This window comes from Xenopus laevis, chromosome 4S (assembly GCF_017654675.1).
Source record: "Xenopus laevis strain J_2021 chromosome 4S, Xenopus_laevis_v10.1, whole genome shotgun sequence".
NCBI lineage: Eukaryota > Metazoa > Chordata > Amphibia > Anura > Pipidae > Xenopus > Xenopus laevis.
The window spans coordinates 26,860,178-26,882,736 of NC_054378.1; the positions used below are offsets into that span (position 1 = coordinate 26,860,178).

At 40.4% G+C, this 22,559-nt stretch overlaps 1 protein-coding gene across 4 annotated transcripts in view; it reads left to right on the forward strand.

Annotated features, from left to right (window-relative positions):
• The first annotated feature begins 7,480 nt into the window (after positions 1 to 7,480).
• Positions 7,481 to 22,559, forward strand: part of LOC108715345 (solute carrier family 12 member 4) — a 287,853-nt gene continuing 272,774 nt past the window's right edge. For 2 of the 4 annotated variants that reach the window (XM_018260421.2, XM_041561093.1), the window contains exon 1: positions 7,481 to 7,775. In XM_018260421.2, coding sequence (XP_018115910.1) covers positions 7,640 to 7,775 — 136 coding nt within the window. In that variant the 5' untranslated portion in view covers positions 7,481 to 7,639. The remainder of the gene's footprint in view (positions 7,776 to 22,559) is intronic. The other 2 variants (XM_018260420.2, XM_041561092.1) reach the window with 2 other exon arrangements.

The following is a 22,559-nucleotide window of genomic DNA, read 5'->3' on the forward strand; positions in this document are numbered from 1 at the left end:
TGAAATATTCCAATAAATAAGGAGAGATATCTTTTCTAAAAACTTTATAAAATAGTACTGTATAACCATCAGGTCCAGGGCTTTTCCCATTAGGCAATGAAGTAATACAGTTTTCTATCTCTGCTAAGGAGAAAGGTACATCTAGGGCTGCTGCTTGATCCGGAGTTAATTTAGGGAGATTCGCCTCCTCAATAAACTTTTCAATTTTTTCCATCATTTCTTCAGATTTATGACGGGGTTTAAGTTTATAAAGGGCTTGATAGTATGCTTGGAATGTTTCCGCAATACCCCTAGTACTACATTGTGCGATGTTACTTTTGTCTTTGATGGATAAAATGTGTGTTTGTGGTTGTAGCATTTTCAACGTTCTAGCAACATTTTTGGTGCTCTTATCATTTAATTCGTAATATTTTTGCTTGCTACTTAAGTAAGCCTTCTGGGTTTTTTGATCAAGGAGAGATTTTAGTTTAAGCCTTCTGCTCTTCAGAGTAGCAAGAGTTTTTTGGGCTAGTGATTCTTTATGGGCCTGTTGTAAGAATGCTATTTCTTTTAGTAAAACAGTGATCTCATTTCTCTTTTCTCTTTTTAGGTTAACCCCTAAAGAGATCAGATGTCCCCTTTAAACACATTTAAGTGTCTCCCAGAGTGTGGCAGGGAGGGTATCTGTACTCTTATTCATTTGAACAATATCACTTATCCAAGAACTAATAGGATCCCTTCTAGTTTTTGTATGTAGCAAATAGTCGTTCAATCTCCAATTAAACTCAGGTTTCAGAGAATGAGGTATTGTAAAATGTGTTATTACTGGGGAGTGGTCAGAGTATAAAGAGATCCCAATATCTGATCTGGAGAATAGGTGTAGCCACTGCTGAGAAACAAAGACTAAATCTATTCTGGTATACACATTATAGACCTTAGAATAATGCGTGTAATCTCTCTTTAGGGGATTTAAAGCTTTCCATATGTCAACTAGGGACATCTCACTTAATCTCTGTTTCACTTACTTAATTCCCTTATAAGAGACACTACTCCTCTTAGAGGAGGAATCCGTCAGTGGATTTAGCGTTAAATTAAAATCACCACCTAAGATTACAGTCCCATCTCTAAATTTATCTAGGACCTCTAAGAATTGCTTTATGTAGGCAACTTGACCAGAATTGGGAACATAGACGTTAGCTATAGTATACACTTGGTTAAATATTTTCCCTTTTATTATAATAAATCTACCCTCTGCGTCCGAAATCGAGTTTATATACTTAAAGGGGAGATCCTTATGGATCAATATAAGCACACCCCGTGATTTCTTTACTGGGTTATTGCTTGTATAAACAAGGGGATAGGACTTTTTTCTCAAAAGTGGAACATGGTTCTCTTTAAAGTGCGATTCTCGTATCAATATTATTTTCGCTTGGTATTTTTTAGATTCAGATAAAATGTGAGTTCTCTTCATCTTTTCATTGATCCCATTCACATTAAGTGAAATCACTGCGCATTCTAAGCATTTTTTATCAGTCATAAATACTTTGGTTTAAACAATTTGCTTTACTGCCTTCCTCTGGAGAGCTCCGGTACATATATACTTTTTGTGACTTTGTAAACCCATTTATCTTATGCAATATTTGATGTATTTTAGACCCCCGGGTATAGGGAAAGGTTTGTAGGATTAAAAAGGGTGTAAGGAAAATTATAAGCCGCATTTGAATAATGGGGTCTAATTCCCCAGAATACAAATTTTTTGCGGCAGGAGAGGTGACTAGCAAATTCATGTGGGGGATAGTGGATTATTGGAGGAGGTTGATTGGTCTTCCCAGTGTTTTGTGCCCCCCGAGAAAAAGCCATCAAATACAGAATTTATATGTTAAACAAACGACCCTTCATCAGCTTTCCACAAATTAAGCTTAATAAAGTAGCTGCTATGTTTCCCTCATTTTTAAACCTCTCTTAACCAGTAATACATCATTATCCTTAATAAACAATATGTCACATAACATAGTAAACCTATAATATATAGGGAATACTAAATCATAATTACTTGGGGGAAAAAAATTTGAGGGAGAGAAGAAAAAAAAAAAAAAGAACAAAAATAAAATAGGAAAAATTCATTAAGCCTAAACTGTGCAAAGTCTTAAGTACTTATCAGTTCTTGAAGATTGTAGTCCTCCCGCAGTATTCAATAAAGAGATGTCGATATCTAGTCCGGACCTCAACTCTTTAAAGATCTCATTTAAGATGGCCTTGAAGCAAGTTGACTCTCTTTAACTGTTGTAATCTATAGGAATTAAAGATTTATCGATCTTGTTCTTGCTCCACCTTTCAAGATTTCTATCAGATTTCCTAAAAATGATGCTTCCAAGATATTATGAAATCATTCTCTAGACGATCTTGTCGTTCCTCGTGTAGATCTTGCGGTGTCCAAAGTTCTCTTGCGACCCGGTACCTGAGTCCAATCTTCCTGTAGATCAGTAGTAACCTCAGCTACAGGATCATCGTCGTTCAACCAGCCAGGTAGATCAATAGGAGGTAGCTTAAGTCTTCTCAAGAAGTTTCCAGTGTCAGCTGGTGACCTGATAGTTACTGTTGTCCCATCTTTGATCACCATGAGGGATAAGGGGAATCCCCATTTATAAAGTATATTTTTCCCTCTTAATACGTCAGTCAATGGTTTCAACTTTTTCCTTTTAATTAGAGTTTGCCTTGATAGATCCTGAAAAAGTTTTATTGTATTGTCTTCATAGCTAATGTCACCTGCTTCTCTGGCTTTCAGTAAGATCTCCTCTTTAATAGAAAAGTTGTGCAGACAACACAGAATATCACGAGATGCATTTGGAGGGGCAGCTTTTGCCTTTTTCACCCGGTGTGCTCTGTCATCTTTATCTCTGAAATTGACTCTCTTTTCAAGAGGTTGTTGAATATATGGAGTAGCACTGGTTCTATCCCATCGTTTGCTATTGACTCAGGGACCCCCCTTATTCTGATATTATTTCATCTGCTTCTATTTTCCTGGTCTTCTAGCAGTCTATGCAGTTCAGATATTTATTATCTTGCTCTTTGATATGTTTTTGCATTTTTGGTGGGTAGCGACCTTATCAATACTTGTTTCCAAGTTGTCGGTCCGTTCGGCAAGGGCCCCAATGTCTCTTTTAATATCTTGAATATCTTCTTTAATAGATCTTGTCATCTCCTGGAGCATCTCTCTTAAGTCAGATTTGGAAGGTAATTGTGCAATATAAGATTGTATATCATGCTCCTCGTGGTCTACCCCTGACTCACTGTCAGTATCGGAGTGATCTCTTAGGGAGTGAGCAGTCTCCTCTTCTGCGTTATCCCTAGATGCCATCTTTTGAGTCCTGCGATCAGGTTTTTGCTTACAAAATAGTGGTGCTATTTCTTTAGTTGTCGATCGCGGTAAACTGGGGTATCAATTGCTTTATCAGCTTTATCTCCTTTTTGTCTGTGGGTTTTCCCCATATTGGTACGGCTTACTATGCAGCCTTATTAACTGTTCATGAGTCAGTGGCTGACAGGAAATTAATTGCCACCCCTCTGGAATCTGACTATTTGTCTGGCTATTTGCCTGCTGCCTGAGTATCCACAGTCCAAAGCTGCCCAGCAAATCCCAGCTCACCTTAAGTACCTTCAATACCAGCACCAGCTTCAGTATCAGCGCGGCCTTGATAACGCTCCTGACTTGTATGGAGCAGTGGTGCACCGCACCATATGGCCCTACTTTGGCTGTTGTATGTCTTCTCTGGCAGTTTCCTTCTGATACAGCTTGCCAGCCGGCTCAGGGGTGGATAGATGGTAAGTGAGCAAACACGCTCAGATTCAGTGCAGTCATTGCCGCATCAATAGCCGTGAGGGGATGAGCAACCCGCTCAGACTCGGCACAGCCATTGCCGCCTCAGTGGCCGTGGGGGGAGCCGTCCCTACGGCGTCCTAGTATGTCCAAAAAGCACCCGCCAACTCGGAGCCGCGTCAGCTCACTAGTGCCAGTATCGGCACCAGCTCCTTCCTGCCGGTATCTCTGCGGCCTGCTCCGAGATCGCACTCCCAGTGCTAGTATCGGCACCAACACCTCCCTGCCAGAATCTCCACGAGCCGCTCCGAGAATGCAGGTCCAACACCCCAGCGTCTAGCACCCGTCGCCTCTCCTTTTGCGGGTAGGAAGTTTTAATTTAAATTCGATCACATCCGCGGGCTTGTTTGGCCTTATAGGAGGCTATATTCTCGGGTGGTGAGAGGAGCTCCAAATACTAAGCGGCCATTCTCCACCTCACAGGCCATGCCCCCTAGGCACCATTATTTTAGCCAGCCTCATAAGTCAGTGTTTGCAATTCAATTGTTCATTGGAAAATAAAGATATTAAAAGTGAACCCAGAAACTTTGGAAACAAAGAACTACAAATCTGAACATTAAACCCAGACCCCTGGCATGCATTGTAATGATGTTGGCAGATGTGCTGCTATGCGAATGTTACAGGCCAGTCTAATTATTGCAGTGACCGAATGCAACTAAACTTCTCAGGGATCATATTCCCTTACACAGGAATATCAAGTATTTTTTTTCCAGAAAACACCAGTCCCCACATGCAATGACCCTAAATATCTTGGACCACCATCTCATATTATTTCATGTGAACACAAATAATTTATTTAGATACACACTTGCCCAGATGATAATTTGCATAATGATGTAAAAATACTCTGCCACATCTTTTGGCAATTGACAAAACTTTTCAAAGGTTTCAAAGGTGCTGAGCTGTAATCTTCTGTCTGTTTACCTTAACATTTCACACCTTATTTTTAAATCATTCCACAGTATTTGAGAACTAAACAGCATCTGATTGTGCCAAAAATCTAGAGATGTACTGTAGGTGCTGAGCTTCAATCTATCCTCCATTTAATACAATTCAAATACATGCCATCTGACCAATTAAATAGCTCCAATCCATAGTATTGTAAAACTACAGCAGCTAGAGGTATGAAAGCATGGGAGAAATTTTCAGCAGACCAAATGTTTTACAAAACAGAGTGATTTTTCTAAATTCCATTATTTGATGATGTAGCAAATTACAGAGGCAATGCTAAATACATCAGCTAGATTGTTTTAAAATGTTTATTTCTTAGCAACAGTTGAACTGGTCATCATTTTTCATTTGCCTTCTTCTTCTTTCCAGCTTTCGGATGTGGGTCACTGACACGGGCAACTAAAACACTGCTCGCTAACCCCTATATGTTTGCTTTTAAAAAAGTGTGCAGAAAATACTACCTGCTGAGTGGTTGCTATGGGTTACTGCTCCTGGGCAAACTTACTGCCTTTTATTACATAGCCCCCTAAGATTACAATTATACTGCTATTATTAGGTTAGTCACAGTGCTACACTAGTGCCACCAAAATCAGCCTGCTGAATACACAGGCAGTAGCTTTCTCTTCTTTTCATATCTGAAACTGTTGTGTCGGCTCCAGTGCAAACACACGCTCATAACCACATAACTTGGTATTTTCACACCAAAATCAGCCAAAGGAGTTAGCGCCAGAGCCAACAAAGAGGTTTTCGATGCAAAAAGAAGAGGAGGCTACTGCCTATGTAGGGTCTAAAGTCGGCCTGCATATTTTAGCAGACTTTTTTAGCCCCCCACGTGGCACTTACTTAACTTTTTAGCACTTTGTCTCTGTATTAAGGCTTTCTCCCACTTATCTTCCAATCTCTCATTCAAGTTACTGCCCAGTTGCTAGGGTAAACCGGCCCATAGCAGATAGTTGTTGAATCTCCAAACTGGAGAAACGGTATTTATTTATATACTACTACTTATGTACACAGCACTGTAAAGCAGAACAATAAATTGATAGAACAAACAGAAGGTCATAACAATAATATATACAAATAAATAAAAAAAAAATTGCATTAGCCCACCAGAGCTATGTGTCAAACAGACAAAGGGGGGGGGGGGGTCCTTGCCCCATATAGCTTTCAGTCTAAATGGGAGGGTAACTCACAGACACAAAAAGGAGGATATTAAGTGCTGCAGGTTACATTGGTTGACAAGGCATTATAAGTGTCAGTTCCCATTTCATGTGTTATGCAAATCCTCCAAAAGGAGGATTAAATTGTGCAGAGACTGAGAGAGGATTATCCCCATTGGAATCACAGATAGCATGTCAAATGATATCTTTCACATGTATCAGTAGGGCATTGAGAATATTTATGCAGGATTCAGGGCCCCCAACCAGATGTGCCACTTAAGGAACAGTAACACCAAAAAATAAAAGTGTTGTAAAGGTGTACTGGTGTCCTCTATTGGTAAAACTGGTGTGTTTGCTTCAGAACCACAACTATAGTTTATATAAACAAGCTGCTGTGTAGCCATGGGGGGGCAGCCATTGAAGCACAGGATGTAAAGTAGATAACAGATAAGTTCTGAACAATCCCATTGTATACTACAGAGCTTATCTGTTATCTGCTGTATATCCTGTGCCTTTCTATTTTTTCGGCTTTGAATGCTTTATATTTTCAGTACTATTTTGGTGTTACTGTTCCTTTAAGGAATAAAACTATTAAAAGTATATTGTATATAAATTTAGAATTTGTAACCTACAACCCTCCAGCAGTTATTGTACAGCAACAACTACAGGTGCTGAAGTTTGGGCATGGCTTAAACTGGCCTTAGACATGCAGATTTTAGCTTGTATCAAATGAGGATGCGCATGTGCGGTTGTCAGGGGCGGATTTACATAGCAGGCGCCCCTAGGCCTGCAGTCATTTGTCGCCTCCATAAACTCCACTCCAAATTTTTCGGAGAAATGGGGATTAGCGCAAGGGAAGTTTAAAAATTGATCAGATCTCCTGGGCATCCCCCAGTGTTTCTGAACCAATGTGGGTGTGGTTGGGCAGCATGCCGCCCCCTAAAATCCTGCCGAACTAGGCCTGGGCCTTGGTGGCCTTTCCACAAATCCGGGCCTGGCGGTTGTGCGCAAACGTGGCTGCACGTGGGCGGCCATATACAAACGAGGATGCTCAGGCGTGCACAAACAAGCTCATACAGGCCTACGTCAACACACTTTAATGTCAGAGAGTGCCAACCGAGTAACCTTTTTCAGTAGTGGACTAGGGGTAGGCTACCTATGAGCAGCAAGAGATTCATGCCTTGTGCCCCCCAAGCATTGCACCCTAGGAATGTGCCTCTTCTGCATACCTTAGCTAATAATCTTCTAACCTGTCCAACCAACTAAACGACTGATCACCACGGTACAAAAATATATTTCCTCCTATGGCCAGCTTTTTTCTTCTCAGATGGGCGGCAGGGTTTCTACAATTTCAGGATACCTCTTTTTTTTAACTCTGTCCTATTTTTTTACTTTTTGCTGAACACATCCTTACTGCCCTTACATTTTAATGTTAAAAATCCTTACAAGCATTGCATGTTATTTGGCGTAATTTAAACAAGTTATATTTGCCCCTTTACTTCTCTGCAGAGCCCGACCCTACAGCAGGGAAATAGGAGGGGGCTGAGGAATATGCTAATTTCTTCGGAGGAAGTGAGTCTATAGTTTTGGAATTCATTGAAAGTGGAGACGGTATTTAAGTACTGTATCCAACTTTGCTTGGTTGGCAGAAGATTTGAAAGGCCCTCGAAACAGAATGCATCATTTCACTGTTGTTCCAGTAGAAGAGCAAGCTAGATTGGGGTGTGAATACCTGGAAGGCCCTAACGGGGTGGATTACAGGGACACAGGGCAGTGTTCGCGGGATCCCTACGGCTCCATTGGCTCAGACGGTAAGTTCTAAAGCAGGATCGTGACTCGGCCTGTGTGGGTGTAACTGTTTTCTCCCCGAGCTGCTCGTAAAAAGTGAAGGGTAATGTGCTAGCTACGTGTCGGTGTTGGAATAATACGAGGGAACAAATATTGTTGGATAATTAACTTTGCTGTAGGATACACAGAGATGTCTATTATCTGTTTAATCGATGTCGTTGATAAAATGCTTTGCCTTAAAACGTAAGATCAACTTCGTCTACTTCCAGTGGGAAAGCTTTAGTTTAGAATATATATCTATTATACTTCGCTCTGTTAAAGAGCACTGCTAACATATTTTTGTCTTTGCCATAAAGGTTTGCATTTACACTAGTCCATGTGTGCTCATCTTTTTCCAGTAAATTACACACTAACCTAAATTTGTAGATTAGAGACCAATAATTACCCTAGGAACCAGGTCACTGCTCATTACCTCCTCCCTGATTGGTCATGACAAACTTTTCATATGTACCAATCATAGAAGGGAGAAACCCCCCCCCCCATTCTTCTAACCACTAGTGTTTGGTAGGTGGGGGACATTTTTCTGTACTAATACCCAAGGGCAGGTGTGTAACTACAGAAGTATCAGACCCTGCTGCTGCAGGGGGGCCCAGGAGGTATTGGGACCCCATAAGACCCTCATTTATATACAACTTCAATAAATATTTGTAAAACAGGTCAACCTGTTTTTTGGGGGCATGAAAAATTATTTGCTGTGGGGCCCCGTAATATCTAATTACGCCACTGCCCATGGGCCACCCCCTAAACCTGCTGTCTTTAGGCACATGTCCTTGGCTGCATATATAGAAAATGAATTAAGTACTTGCCAAATAACTGGATTTTCCCCAGTTAGGCAGAGGCCAAATTGGTCTGATTTATATTGTTTTTAACTTGGGTGAATATTGGATTCAAATAGCAACCTATGCAGACCTGTCATGAGATGATTGCATTAAAGTCCTCCTGATACAAACCCAGTCCCTACCCAAAATTATTTGAACATGTCCTTTTGGCTGCAAAAGGACAGGTCTGGAAGGGCCAAGTTGCCAACTAATAAATATCTGTGTATTTGTGAGTATGGTCACCATATAGCAGATTTGCCTTGCAGGATAGAAATAGGTTTTCATTTTGTTTTATTGCAGACTGTACCCTCAAAAAACAATGGTCTAAAATGTTTAACCTGCTAAACCTTAAATAAATGCATTTATTAAATACACTAAATTGTATGTGAGTGCTTGATTTCTTAGAGTGGCAGATACAAAAACAAGGTGATCCTTTTAAACTTAATTTAAACCCACGGCGGAGGCAGAGGTCTGACCTAAGTCAGTGATTTCATTTAATTCTATAAACAAGAGAAAAAGAACCCCAATTGCCTCCCACTCGTGCAGCAGTTCCTCAAATGTTAAACTACCTATAAAGTATTTTCTGATTGCTGAAGGCAATCACTAACCAATAAAATTAATAATGTGCTTGGTTTAAACAAAATAAGATTACAACAAAGTGCAAGTGCTATAAGAATTTATTCTATTGATTATACTTTAACTTTAAGGGTTAATACATACTTGATACAATTAATACTCCGCACAAATTAATAGCCTTATGATACAGTGTATTATCAGGTACCTTATTTTTTCACCCACAATCAATCCGACCAAGGAATTAATTAGAATAAGGATACTAAAGTGCTTAAGGTGCTAATTAGATTATTATAAGATGGCAATTACCATAAATTCATAATTGCTTCCAAATTAATTAATTATAAAGTGCTAGACAGTGCCAAGTAATTAATAATAAATAGATAATAAATAGTGTAGTTGATTTAAAGAGGACCACAATTGATGGGATAAATAAATGTTAAAAACACACACAGAATGCTCAGACCACAAATCCACGGGCTCTTTGGGAAACGGAATAGAAGGGGTGGGAAAGAAATCTACTTCTACCTAGTGCTTGGGTATCTCTCTCTTCTCTGCTACTAAAGCTCACAAGAGCCCGTGGATTTGTGTTTTTTTAGGCTCATTTAGTTTCTTCTCAGAATAGGATTTAGATTAACAAACAAGACCACAAGTCCCGGATACTCTGCCTCCTTATCTTTGTGGTGTCCCAGGGATAGAAAACAATTTAGGTAGCAGTTTTTGGGACAACTCCACCCTCTGCATTTTTCCATTTCTTGCTTAAAACCTTTTTAACCTGAGCATTCTGTGTGTGTTTTTAACATTTATTTATCCCATCAATTGTGGTCCTCTTTATATCAACTACACTATTTATTATCTATTTATTATTAATTACTTGGCACTGTCTAGCACTTTATAATTAATTAATTTGGAAGCAATTATGAATTTATGGTAATTGCCATCTTATAATAATCTAATTAGCACCTTAAGCACTTTAGTATCCTTATTCTAATTAATTCCTTGGTCGGATTGATTGTGGGTGAAAAAATAAGGTACCTGATAATACACTGTATCATAAGGCTATTAATTTGTGCGGAGTATTAATTGTATCAAGTATGTATTAACCCTTAAAGTTAAAGTATAATCAATAGAATAAATTCTTATAGAACTTGCACTTTATTGTAATCTTATTTTGTTTAAACCAAGCACATTATTAATTTTATTGGTTAGTGATTGCCTTCAGCAATCACAAAATACTTTATAGGTAGTTTAACATTTGAGGAACTGCTGCACGAGTGGGAGGCAATTGGGGTTCTTTTTCTCTTGTTTATAGAATTCTTAGAGTGGCAATTAATTTCCACTTTGATCATATGCATGTGATCCAGTCATTCCAGAAGCACTAAATTTATTCTGTTTATAAATTTAGTGCTTCTGGAATGACTGGATCACATACTTTCAGTTGAAGCTCGTCTTTATATTCATCTTCATAACAATTTCAGTCCATTAATGTGCAGTGCCATTATGTAAGAGTCCTCCGACTTAGAAAACACCATTGTTTTATTCACAATCACCCCCCCATAGCTCACAGTGCTTCATCAATGCTTGTTTTTCCTTTTCTCCATCACAGTATTTATGTATACAAAATGCTGCATATATGTCAGAGCTAACATAGCTTCTTTGTAATCTTCATTGAAAAAGGAACTGAAAAGTTCAGAAAGCTTGTAGTTCTTATCAATTTAGTAAAAATCACCTTTATACCACTTTTGTTATGCTTCATATCAAAAATTTTACTCTAAAATGTGAACATAAGTTGGTCTGTCTGAATGCAGGTTAACCAATTGGCAGCCAGGAGAAAAAGTATGTGATTAAATGTTCTAGGTGTTGGGGTGTTTTGAGGTGTGATTGCTCTAGTTTCTGACTCGTTCATAAGGTGAGTGAGACCCATAATAGTCACACCAATGTTGTTGAATCTGTGACAAATCATTTGAAGCCGCTGAGGGGTTAAAATTCTGCCTCCGCCATGTTTTATAGATCATGTGGTATGCTTTGGATCATGAGCTGTTTAATGCCTTCTCCATACTTTTTTCTTGCCATCATTCTGGTAGAGGTTGATCTTGGGTTATACCTGTCCAAAGAATGGTTTTCCAAAACTGTGCTGGCTTTTTTTTAGATGTGTTTTTTTTAGCAAAGTCCAATCTAGCTTTTCTATTCTTGAGGCTTATGAGTGGCTTGCACTTTGCAGTGTACCCTCTGTATTTACTTCCATGCAGTCTTCTCTTTAAAGTAGACTTGGATATCGAAATACCTACCTCCTGGAGAGTGTTGTTCACTTGTTTGGCTGTTGTGAAGGGGTTTCTCTTCACCATGGAAATTATTCTGCGATCATCCACCACTGTTGTCCTACGTGGTTGTCCAGGTTTTTTGCGTCGCTGAGTTTACCAGTGCTTGCTTGCTTTCTTTCTCAGGATGTATCAAACTGTAAATGTTGCCACTCCTAATATTGTAGCAATCTCTCGGGTGGGTTTTTGCAACTTAAGGATGGCTTGTTTCACCTGCACATAGAGCTCCTTTGACTGCATGTCTGTTCATAGCAAAATCATCCACATACAAGCGCCCCCCACCTCAAATCAACTCCAGGGCTTTTATCTGCTTCATTGATAATGACATAACGAAGAAATGTCCCACACATGCCCATGAAATAGCCTTTGAGTCAATGGTCCAATTACTTTTGAGCCCCTGAAATGAAGTGTTTGTATTTAAAAAGACTTTAATTCCTCACATATGTATGTATATTTTTATTTGTAAAGCGCTCCTTGAGGGCAAAGCACTGTACAACAAAACAATAAATTAGTAGTAACAAACAAGGGGTCATTGGAATAAAAAGTAACAATTAGTGCATTATTAGAATACAATTCACAAAAATATAAAATATAATTACAATATGATTAAGTGCTCAGTGTCAAGGAAACAAAAGGCTAGAGGACCCTACCCCGTAGGGCTTACAGTCTAAATGGGAGGGTAACATACAGACACAATTCAGAGTGGTATTAAGGTGCTGTGGGTTACAGTTTGTTACACTGTTCTATAAGTGCCAGTTCAGGTGTTATCCAGGTGCTCCCAGAGGTAGTCTTTGAGTTTTGTTTTAAAAACATTGAAGGAGGATTCTCTCCTGAGAAATTCAGGAATGGCATTCCAAATATAAGGAGTTACAAGAGAGAAGGGTTTGATAGGGGAAACAGCAGTAGTAGTGGGGGGTACAACCAAGCATTTGCTCTGAGAGGAGCGGAGGTTTCGGGCAGGAACATATAGAGAGACAAGAGATGAGATGTAGTAAGGTGCAGAGGAATGAAGGGCTTTGAAGGTTATGAGGAGAAGTTTATAAGTTATTCTTTGTTTTATAGGAAGCCATGATAAGGACTTCAGCAGTGGAGGGGCCTGTACCCTTTTGGATGAGAGGAGGATAATTCTTGCAGCAGTGTTTAATACAGACTGTAGAGGGGAGAGATGGGAGTTAGGGAGGCCAGTTAGTAGAAGGTTACAGTAATCTAGTCTGGATAGGATGAGAGCATGCATGAGCGTCTTGGATGTATCAGGTGAAAGGAAGGGACGGATGCAATTGTATGCAATCTTTTTGTTCAACCCACTGAATTAAAGATGAAAGTCTGCAGTTCATCTGATTTGTTTCATTTAAAATTCATTGTGGTAATGTACAGAACCAATATTAGAAAAAAGTTCTCTGTCCAAAGATTTATGGGCCTAACTGTGTAGTTACCAAGGCCGAGTATTTTTAAACAGGTCATGGAACTCCGAGTTAACTTCTAATATCCTCAAATTTTGCAACAGGGGGTACTTATTTATTATAATACACACGTTTTATAAATGATGTACTCAGTACTCACCATTTATATGGTGAGTATAATTTATAAGTTATTCATGGCTTTTTTTTTTGTATCCAAATTTTAAAACCACCTTTTATTAATGTATTAAAAACGGGAAAAAGGGGACTTGGAAATAAAATGAGAGAGCTTGGGATAAGCAGTCTCTCAATTATAGTTAAAATATTGTTACCCATCTGGGTAATTATCAATGTTTCTAAGATAGTCTAGGAGGAACTCTGTCACTAAACATAGTAGATTCCAATGATAGTAGTTGGAAAGTTCCAATAAGTTGTAAAGATCCCTTTGGTGAAATTAGTGGCTCCTGTGGGGGTTCATGTATTATATGTAAGACTCAAGGGGTCCCTGACCCATTACTGTCATGTGTTATATGTAGGACTCAAAGGGTCCCTAACCCATAACTACCATGGGTATATAACAAAATTGTGGAGGTCCATAAATAAATAAAAAAGTATAAGTCAAGAACAAGGAAAGATGGCTTTTTGGACCTTGACTTGAAAATAAAGGACATAACAGGAATTTATATTAATATAAATATATAAGATCATGCCTGGTATTCAGGCCCATGGGGACCCTGGTGTCCAGATTAAAAATCCAGAAGGCTTCTATTAAATTGAGGGGCTTAAACTGTCTCCACCTCTAGGAGGAATCTTAACTTGCTCGATAACCTTTACACCCAAATCGTAAATGCCCCTGTGGGAACAAGATGCAAAATGTATTCCTATAGGGGATTTGTCATCCTTCTTTTCGATGGCCCTTCTCGTATTCTGTCTTTCAGACAGCGTGTAGCTCTACCAACATATTGGTTAGTACAACTTTTACATTCTAAAAGTTACCGGTAAACTGTTTTTCGAGTTGAAGTGCCCCTTATTCTGGTATTCACTGCCGGTTACATTTGATTTAAACCCAGGCTTATAGTAATTACTTTGCAGGTTTTACATGAGGTTGCTCCACATTTATAAGTGCCCTTAACTGAAAGCCAATTCACCCCACCACACTTAGGGCTAGAATCCTACCCAAGGTAGGGGCCTTCTTTGATACAAATGTAATATCCTTGGGGGAAATTATCCCCTTAAGCTGCCTGTCATTATATAAAATAGGAAGATATTTTTTCACTATTTTACATACTGAAGTAAATTCCTCGCTATAGTCTGTCACAAAAAAGATCTTTTCATTATCATTAGCTGATTTAGTTGATTGAACATCATACAGGAGATAAGTCTAAAAATCAGTCGTACGTGTCTTAGCTCGTTTTGCCCTATCATAAGAATTCCTGATCAGGTTCATCGAATAACCCCTTCTATGTAACCTATTAGACAAATCCCCAGACTGTTCAGTAAATGACCTGTCAGAACTACAGTTCCTTCGATACCTAACAAATTGGCTGTAGGGTATGCTACACAAAGTATGTTCTGGATGGCAACTATTTGCCCTGAGTATAGTATTGCCTGCTGTGGGTTGATGAAAAATTTCAGATTCAATATTTCCTGAATTAGTATTTCCTCTCAACTTGAGGTCCAAAAAAAATCTATTTTGTGTGTATTATGTGTTAAAGAAAAAGTGAGATGGTGGTTGTTGTTATTCAAATAAGAGTGAAAGTCCTGTATGGATTTCAGTGGCCCATCCCAAATAAATAAAAGGTCGTCTATATAGCGACCGTACCATACAATATGTTCTTGATGGGGGTTAAAGATGTGGGACTGTACCCACCAACCCATGTACAGGTTGGCATAGGAGGGGGCAAAGGACGCTCCACAGGGCAGTCCCACACCTCTGGAGGTAGAAACCCCCATTGAAGTGAAAAAAATTGTATCAGTAAAAATTCCAAAATCAATAAAGTGTAGTAGATAAAATCTTAGTGTATATTGTCTTGATTTCGTAAGAATCTCATTAATGGCATATAGTCCCATCTTATGTGGCATGCAAGAATATAAGGACTTTACATCCATAGTGATCCAACTATAAGTGTTCAATCATGTAATATTTCTCAAACAATGACTGGAATCCCTCAACTAGGAGTGAAGGTGTAAGATTAAAGGTTTTAAACAGAAATCCAACCAGTCTGAGAAGCCCTCATTGGATGAACCAATGCTTGCCACGATCGGTCTCCCCTCTGGTGAAGTCAGGGATTTGTGTATTTTAGGAAGGTAGTGGAAAATCAGCATGACCGGACACTTCGGGGTAAAGTAATCCCTGTTACGGGAATCCACCAGCCCCAAAGACACACCATAAAAGACCAAATTTGCCAACTCGGCTGTAATCTTAGACTGGGGATTAGAGAGTAATTTGGTATATGTATCAACATCATTTAATTGGCGATCTGCCTCTGCTATGCAGTCTTTAGTATTCATGACTTCTACACAACTTCCATTATCCGCTTCGAGGATTGTAATGTTGGGATTATCTCTAAGGGCCTTCAGTGCCTTCCTTTCTTCAATAGATATATTGGAAGCGGATACTCCCACCAGCATCCTAGTAACTAACCGATATTTCTATAGCAACCATCGAGTTAAATACATACAAGACCAGTATAAATTGAATACAGATAGGTTTAGAAAAACTTGTCATTCCATCTGATAATTACATGGTTATATTCCCTCACAAAAACATCTGCAAGTCAAAATCTCGGTTGAAAGGACAAGGAAAGGCAAAAAAATACAATCCCATTTTTCCTTACCTATCTCCAATATACTTTAATTAAAAATGTGTACCGTTTTTATAAGAAACCTGACTGTATGCAGTGAAATTCTCCCTTCATTTACTGCTGTGGATAGGAATTGTCAGACGATCCCTAACTGCTGAGCAGGGAAACAATCATACTTATGAACAGCAGGGGGAGCCCCCGCCTTACTTACCAGCCATGCAGTACTCAAGCATCTTTGTTTATGACGATCCCTAAGCAGCCCAGACCACACATGTGCACTTAGTCTTAAGGTGGCCATACACGGATAGATCCGCTCGTTTGGCGATGTCGCCAAACGAGCGGATCTCCCTCCGATATGCCCACCTTGAGGTGGGCAATATCGGGCTGATCCGATCGTGGGCCCTAGGGCCCAACGATCGGATCCTAGCGTTCGCCAAACGGGCGGTCGGATCGCGGGACCGCATCAACGAACAGATGCGGCCGCGATCCGACGGGATTTTTAATCCCATCCGATCGAGATCTGGCCGACTTTCGGCCAGATCTCGATCGGGGAAGCCCGTCGGGGGCCCCCATACACGGGCCAATAAGCTGCCGACACGGTCTGTCGGCAGCTTTTATCGGCCCGTGTATGGCCACCTTTAGTCTTGCAAAAATGTTTAACGAAGTTACAAGATGACAGCCCCCTGTGGCCAAATTTGAAAGCATAAATCATTTGTTTGATTAGGCTTTGTGGTGCAGTAAGTTCATGTTTAGTATACAAAATACAGCATTTCTAGCCTTATTCTATTTTAGACTTTCCTTGTCCTTTAACCCTTTAGGGGAAAGTGTTTTTAGCCTAATTACATGGTTATATTCCCTCACAAAAACAACTGCAAGTCAAAATCACAGTTTAACCCTTTAGGGGAAAGTGTTTTTAGCATATCTAAGAAAACCACTGAACCTCGGTTTTCTTTCTAATGTCAGAACACGATCATCACCCTTTTTCAGTTTTCTTTCTAATGTCAGAACATGATCACCAACCCTCTTAAGCGGAGGAATATATTGGATAATATCAGATCACCAGAAATAATGACTTTTTCCAATGACTTTCTATTTTCAATGTGTGACTTGTTTTTCTAATATTGAAGTGTAAAGTGTCATTTTTAACCTTCTAAAGCAGCCATGGCAGGGGGGTCGCCGACCCTGTAAACTGTTCTTCTCATACATTTCTTATCGTTGTCCATGCTGAGCAGAATCCATGGGTTTCATTACAGGCAGCTGTTAGAATTGATACAATAGTTGCTAATACTTCAGAGATGCTGCTGAGAAATGTATCCACTAAATATTGCAAAATTGTAGCAGTTTAGAGTCTGCACCTGAATTACTGAGCTGCCAGACTCAAACACCAGAGACAGGGACATTCACCTTTAAACTTAGATTTTGGAAAAACAATAAAAAAATAAATAATGGAAAGTAATTGGAAATAAAACTCTTTCTGGTGAACAATCTCAAACCAACTGAACTGAAAAAAGTTTGAAAGGTGAACAACCCCTTTAATGTCCGTTAATATCAAATTAAGTATCTGTTGCTTAACTATATTTATTTTGGGGGTATAGTTTTCATTTAAAGGGGACCTGTCACCATAAGAAATAATTTCAAATTCTTTTCTATCGTTAGTTGAGCAAAATAAGTTACTTAAACTACATTTATTATTTACATTTTGTTTCCTTCAGTCTTGGAATTACACAATCGCAGGAGCCATTTTGTGGACAATGTTATTAAGACAAGTTGTGTTATCACCGCAAAATCTTGTGTGTGCACCAGAATGGGAGACCTAATGCCAATACACAGTGCCCTAATGAAAATGAAAAAAAAATATTTCTCTAGTTTGCCCTCCTGTCAGTGCAGACGTATGGGTTATATTCAGGTTCACCTCTGGAGGCGGGACAGAAGAATTGGTCTCTTGGCCCTTCCCTCTGGTTATATAGGCTGGCTCCACCTCAGTTCCCCCGTTCTTTGTCCTGCCTCGGAGGTGAAGGACAGAAATCCATACGTTCATTTATTTATTTTTTTATAAAATTATTCTTATCTTATATTTTCCTACAACAGATGATGGAGGCATGCGGCACTGTCTCCCTACATTATTCAAGGTTCCCTTCTTGCTGGCTTATAGCAGAAAGTGGAACAGCACACAAATTGTGTAAGCAACACTGAAGTCAGCAATTTTGCCACTAGTCTTGACTGATTACACCCTGTGCGGAGAAGCCTCACAGGAGAGCTGTCAATAAGTAAGCACACAAGGTGAGCGCCTACCATGCACCCAACGCATAGCGTGCATTGCAGGGTGTTTACCGGTATCAGCCTAGCAGGAGGCGCCATCTTGATACTTTAAGTGCGAAAGGTATGACGTCATGGACGCAAAACACCCCCGAAGATTCTACGCGCCACCATTTTGTTTACTCACTTGCAGCTTGCTGTGTGAGTAGCTATAGTCCGCGGGTCGTAAAGAAAAGACTGCCAACTCGCTTCTCTAATAAGTAGCTGCGGTCAGTGTTTTTGGGTAAATTGCTTATATACTCGTATACAATGGAAAGGTCAAATTCTTTAAGAGACTTAACGGGACTTAACGTAGACCGCCAAGTCTACCAAAAGGCCAGTTAAAAAACTGACAAAACACAAGTGTAAGAAATGCAAGCATTCCTTAAGGAGATCTGAAACCTTATACTGCTCAGATTGTAAGGATAATGAACCACCCTTGCTAAGCCCACAGAATACCATAATGGACTCAAGGGTCCAGGGGTTGTAGAAATCAAAGTGTGAAGGAACCCCAGACTGCTATCCATACTCCCGCCAAAGGAGCAGTTTCACATCAAGGGCCACAAATTCCACCTCAATTAGGAGATTTATTTTAGAGTGGGTAAGTACCGCATTTCAGACCGCTAATCACAAGCTACTAAAAGAAAAGCTTGTGAGTCCCCTACTGATTTATTAGATGAAGAGAAAGGTCCAACATGGAACTAATTTCACTCCAGGATTCAGTTCCACAAGTTTCAAATGATACGGACTCAAATGAAAATGACTCAGATGCAGAACAAACCACTTTCGCTAAACCAGACATTTCAAAAAAGCTACTGAAGGAGATGATGGGCACATTAGATATAAAAGATAAAGCTATTGCTGTTTCTAAAGCCGACAAGGTTTTGGGGGTTCAAAAAAAACACACGCAGGTTTTCCCTATGTTCACTTCCATTACACAAACTGTTGACACAGAGTGGCTACAACCAGACTGGCGATTTATCTTAAATAAGCGGTTCTATGACACTTACCCAATTCCTGAAGAGCAGCGTAAGCTATGGGACAAACCACCCAAGGTGAACTCGGCCATTGCCAGGCTCTCTAGACAAACTACGTTGCCAACGGAAGAGGCGTCTTTTAAAGACCCCATGGATAAAAAAAAAAGTAATCTCTCAAAAGCGCAGGCAGTAACCGCAATCTTAAGACCATGGCAGCAATAGCAGGATTGGCCAGAACTGCAAAACACTGGGCTCAAGAGATTAACCAACAGCCGCCTACACCAGCTCAAGAGTTGGCAGCGGATATCGACAGGTGAAATACAGCTCTCTCCTTTATAGCAGATTCGGCCTTAGAAATTATCTACCTCACAGCCTAATCAACGGCAAACTCAATAGTAGCCAGGAGAGCCCTCTCGCTACTTCACTGGTCAGGGGATACAGCGTCTAAGAATAAACTAATAGGACTGAGATACACAGGGGAATCCCTGTTTGGGCCAGACATCAAACAAATTATTACTGAAGTCACAGGAGGAAAGAGCACCTTCCTCCCACGAGGTAAAAAGGGACACACTGTAGGTTTACTGTCAGACTACCGTTTCCCACAACTAACCGTAACAACCGCTGCTTTTGGGCACAGTTTTTGTACCTCCAGTACAGACCAGGGGGCAAGATGCAACAGGCCACAGTGGCAGCAGTCCAATAGACAGAGGAAGCCTAGCACCACAAAACCTACCTCAGCATGACTACCCCAAACACACCTGAAGTACCACAGTGGGAGGTCGATTTACCAAGTTCCTCTCCTGTTGGGAAACTACTGTCACCGACAGTTGGGTATTACAAATCATTCAAAATGGCTACAAAATAAATTTCACTTCAACCCCACGATTTGTACCATTGGTGGTTCCACCACACAAACAGGCCTTGCAACAAGCAATAACCTCTATGTGGCAAACAGGAGTCATTGTGCCAGTACCAGAGCAATACAAGTAAAAAGGCTTTTATTCCAATCTCTACTTGGTCCCAAAAAAAGAGGGCACATTCTGACCTGTTCTCAACCCCACACCTTGCTGGGGCAGTGGACGCAACAGGAGTCTCGCTTACCAATCAATGTATTAGAACTTCGAGCTATAGTGTTGGCCCTTCAAGGCTGGTCCAAGGCTGTTTCCTCAAACAAAATCGATCAGGGTGCAGTCAGACAACGCCACAGCAGTGGCTTAAGCAAGGAGGCACTCTCAGCATAATGGCCATGCAGGAAGTGTCAAAGATTCTGACATGGGCGAAATTACATGTTCCAGCAATTTTGGCAGTGTATATTCCAGGAGTCTTGAATTGGGAAGCGGACTTCCTCAGCCAGCAGACAATAGACCAGGGTGAATGGGGCCTTCACCCAGAGGTGTTTGCCCAGATTACCACCAGACATAGACCTGTTAGCGTCCAAGCACAATTTCAAAGTTCCTTGTTACTGCTCCAGAACCAGAGATCCAAAGGTGGCATTCATAGACTCCCTAGTAATTCCCTGCAACTTCAGACCGTGTGTGTGTTCTCTCCACTGCCAATACTTCCCAGGATCATTGTCAAAAAAGAAAGAGTGACTACTATACTCATTGCTTCAGATTGGTTCAACAGACTTTGGTATACAGATCTTGTAAGCATGTCCATCTCCAGACTGTGGAGACTACCACAGCGGCGGGATTGGCTACTCCAGGGCCCAGCTCGACACCCCAACCTAGCCATGCTTCTTTTAATGGCCTGGCATTTGAAACCCAACTGTGGGCCTAGAAGGGCTTTTTTTTATCAGCAGTTACAGGCAAGGAAACCATCCACATCTAGGGCTAACCACAAAGGCTGGGGAACATTCCTACAGTGGTGCGCCTCCAGAAAACTCACATGACAACACAGCACAGCGCAAGTTGTAACTGAATTCCTCTTTACAGGGTTTGAAAAACGACTGGCACCCAGTACCATAAAAGCTCAAATTTCTCCCCTCTCTGTGCTATTCCATTACAGATGGGCAGAACATCCTGATATTCAACAGTTTCTACAAGGCACATTACGAATCAGGCCCTCCATTCGGAATGCAATACTGTCTCAGGACCTAACGTTGGTACTGCCGGTACTACAAAAAGCACCATTTGAACCACCACTCCTGTAAACTTAAATGGTTGACTTGGAAAGTCACCTTCCTCATTGCCATTGCTTTTGCAAAAAGGGTTTCTGAGATAGCGGCACTCTCTCATTAAGAACAGTGGCTGATAATCCACAAGGACAAGGTGGTTCTACGAACAATGCCTGGATTTTTACCGAAAGTAGTCACAAAATTCCACATCAACCAAGAAATCATACTTCTTCTTTTTGCCCAGATCCAACAAAAGACAAGGAAAAACAAATACACACCCTTGATGTAGGTCGGGGGCGTTGGGCCAGAAAATGCTTTACAGGCGGGCTGACATACTTATCAGTGGGGTCGGATGGGCTTAAGATGTCCTTCAGGGATCTACCTTTTTGGTAGCTAAACCTGGGTCGGGATGGCAGCTTTTTACACACACTCTCATCACTGGTAACCAACGGCCAATGTTTAAGCACACAATTGCGCATGTAACTTGAACCTTCCCCATATTTACTTACATAGTAGATATGATTAACACCAGAACCACCCCTCCTTTTATCTGGGGCCTGTGTGTTGGGTGCTGAACTCAAAATTTGCGAGTCCCCTTGGTCAAGGTTCAGTGCCCATTTTTTTGTGGTTAAAACCAAATTGGGTGGATAACCTCTTTCTAAAAATTTATTTGCCATAACCTCCAGATCCTCCTCCCTCTTTTCCTTCTCACTGGTAATTCGTATTACCCTGAGCATTTGTGATTTAGGTAGGGAGTTAAGTAAATGCTTCGGATGGCAGCTTTGATAATGAAGAATCGTATTTCTATCTGTGGGTTTCACATATATGCACGTCTCCAATCTGGTGGCACCTTTATAAATTTTAACATCCAAAAATTCAATATCACTTGCATTGTGGTTTAGCGTGAATTTCACTGGGGTATTCATAGCATTCAATTGGCTCACCATCTGTTCCAATTCTGTGGTGGGACCTGTCCATACATAGAAAATATCGTCAATATAGCGCCGGTAAAAGGCGCCATATTTTTTAAATAAGGGATGTTTCAAGATGCATTCGTTTTCATAGACATGCATGAAAGAATTGGCATACGCTGGTGCCACTTTACTTCCCATTGCTGTCCCTGTTTTCTGTATATAGAATTGTTTTTCAAATTTGAAGTAATTTTTGTAAAGAATAAATCGTAACAGGGACAGCAAGAATTCACCCGGGGGTCCATTATAACATTGGTTTTCATTGATCATCATAGAGACTACTTCAATGCCCCCCTCATGCGGGATACAAATATAAAGACTTTGCACGTCCATAGTCACTAAAACAAAGTCTGCCACCGGTATATCAATGCTTCTGACCACACTCAAAAAATCATTAGTGTCTTTCAAATAGCTCCCCATCTGATGTATGCATGGCTGGAGGAGGTAATCAACGAATTCAGCAATATTTTCATTTAAA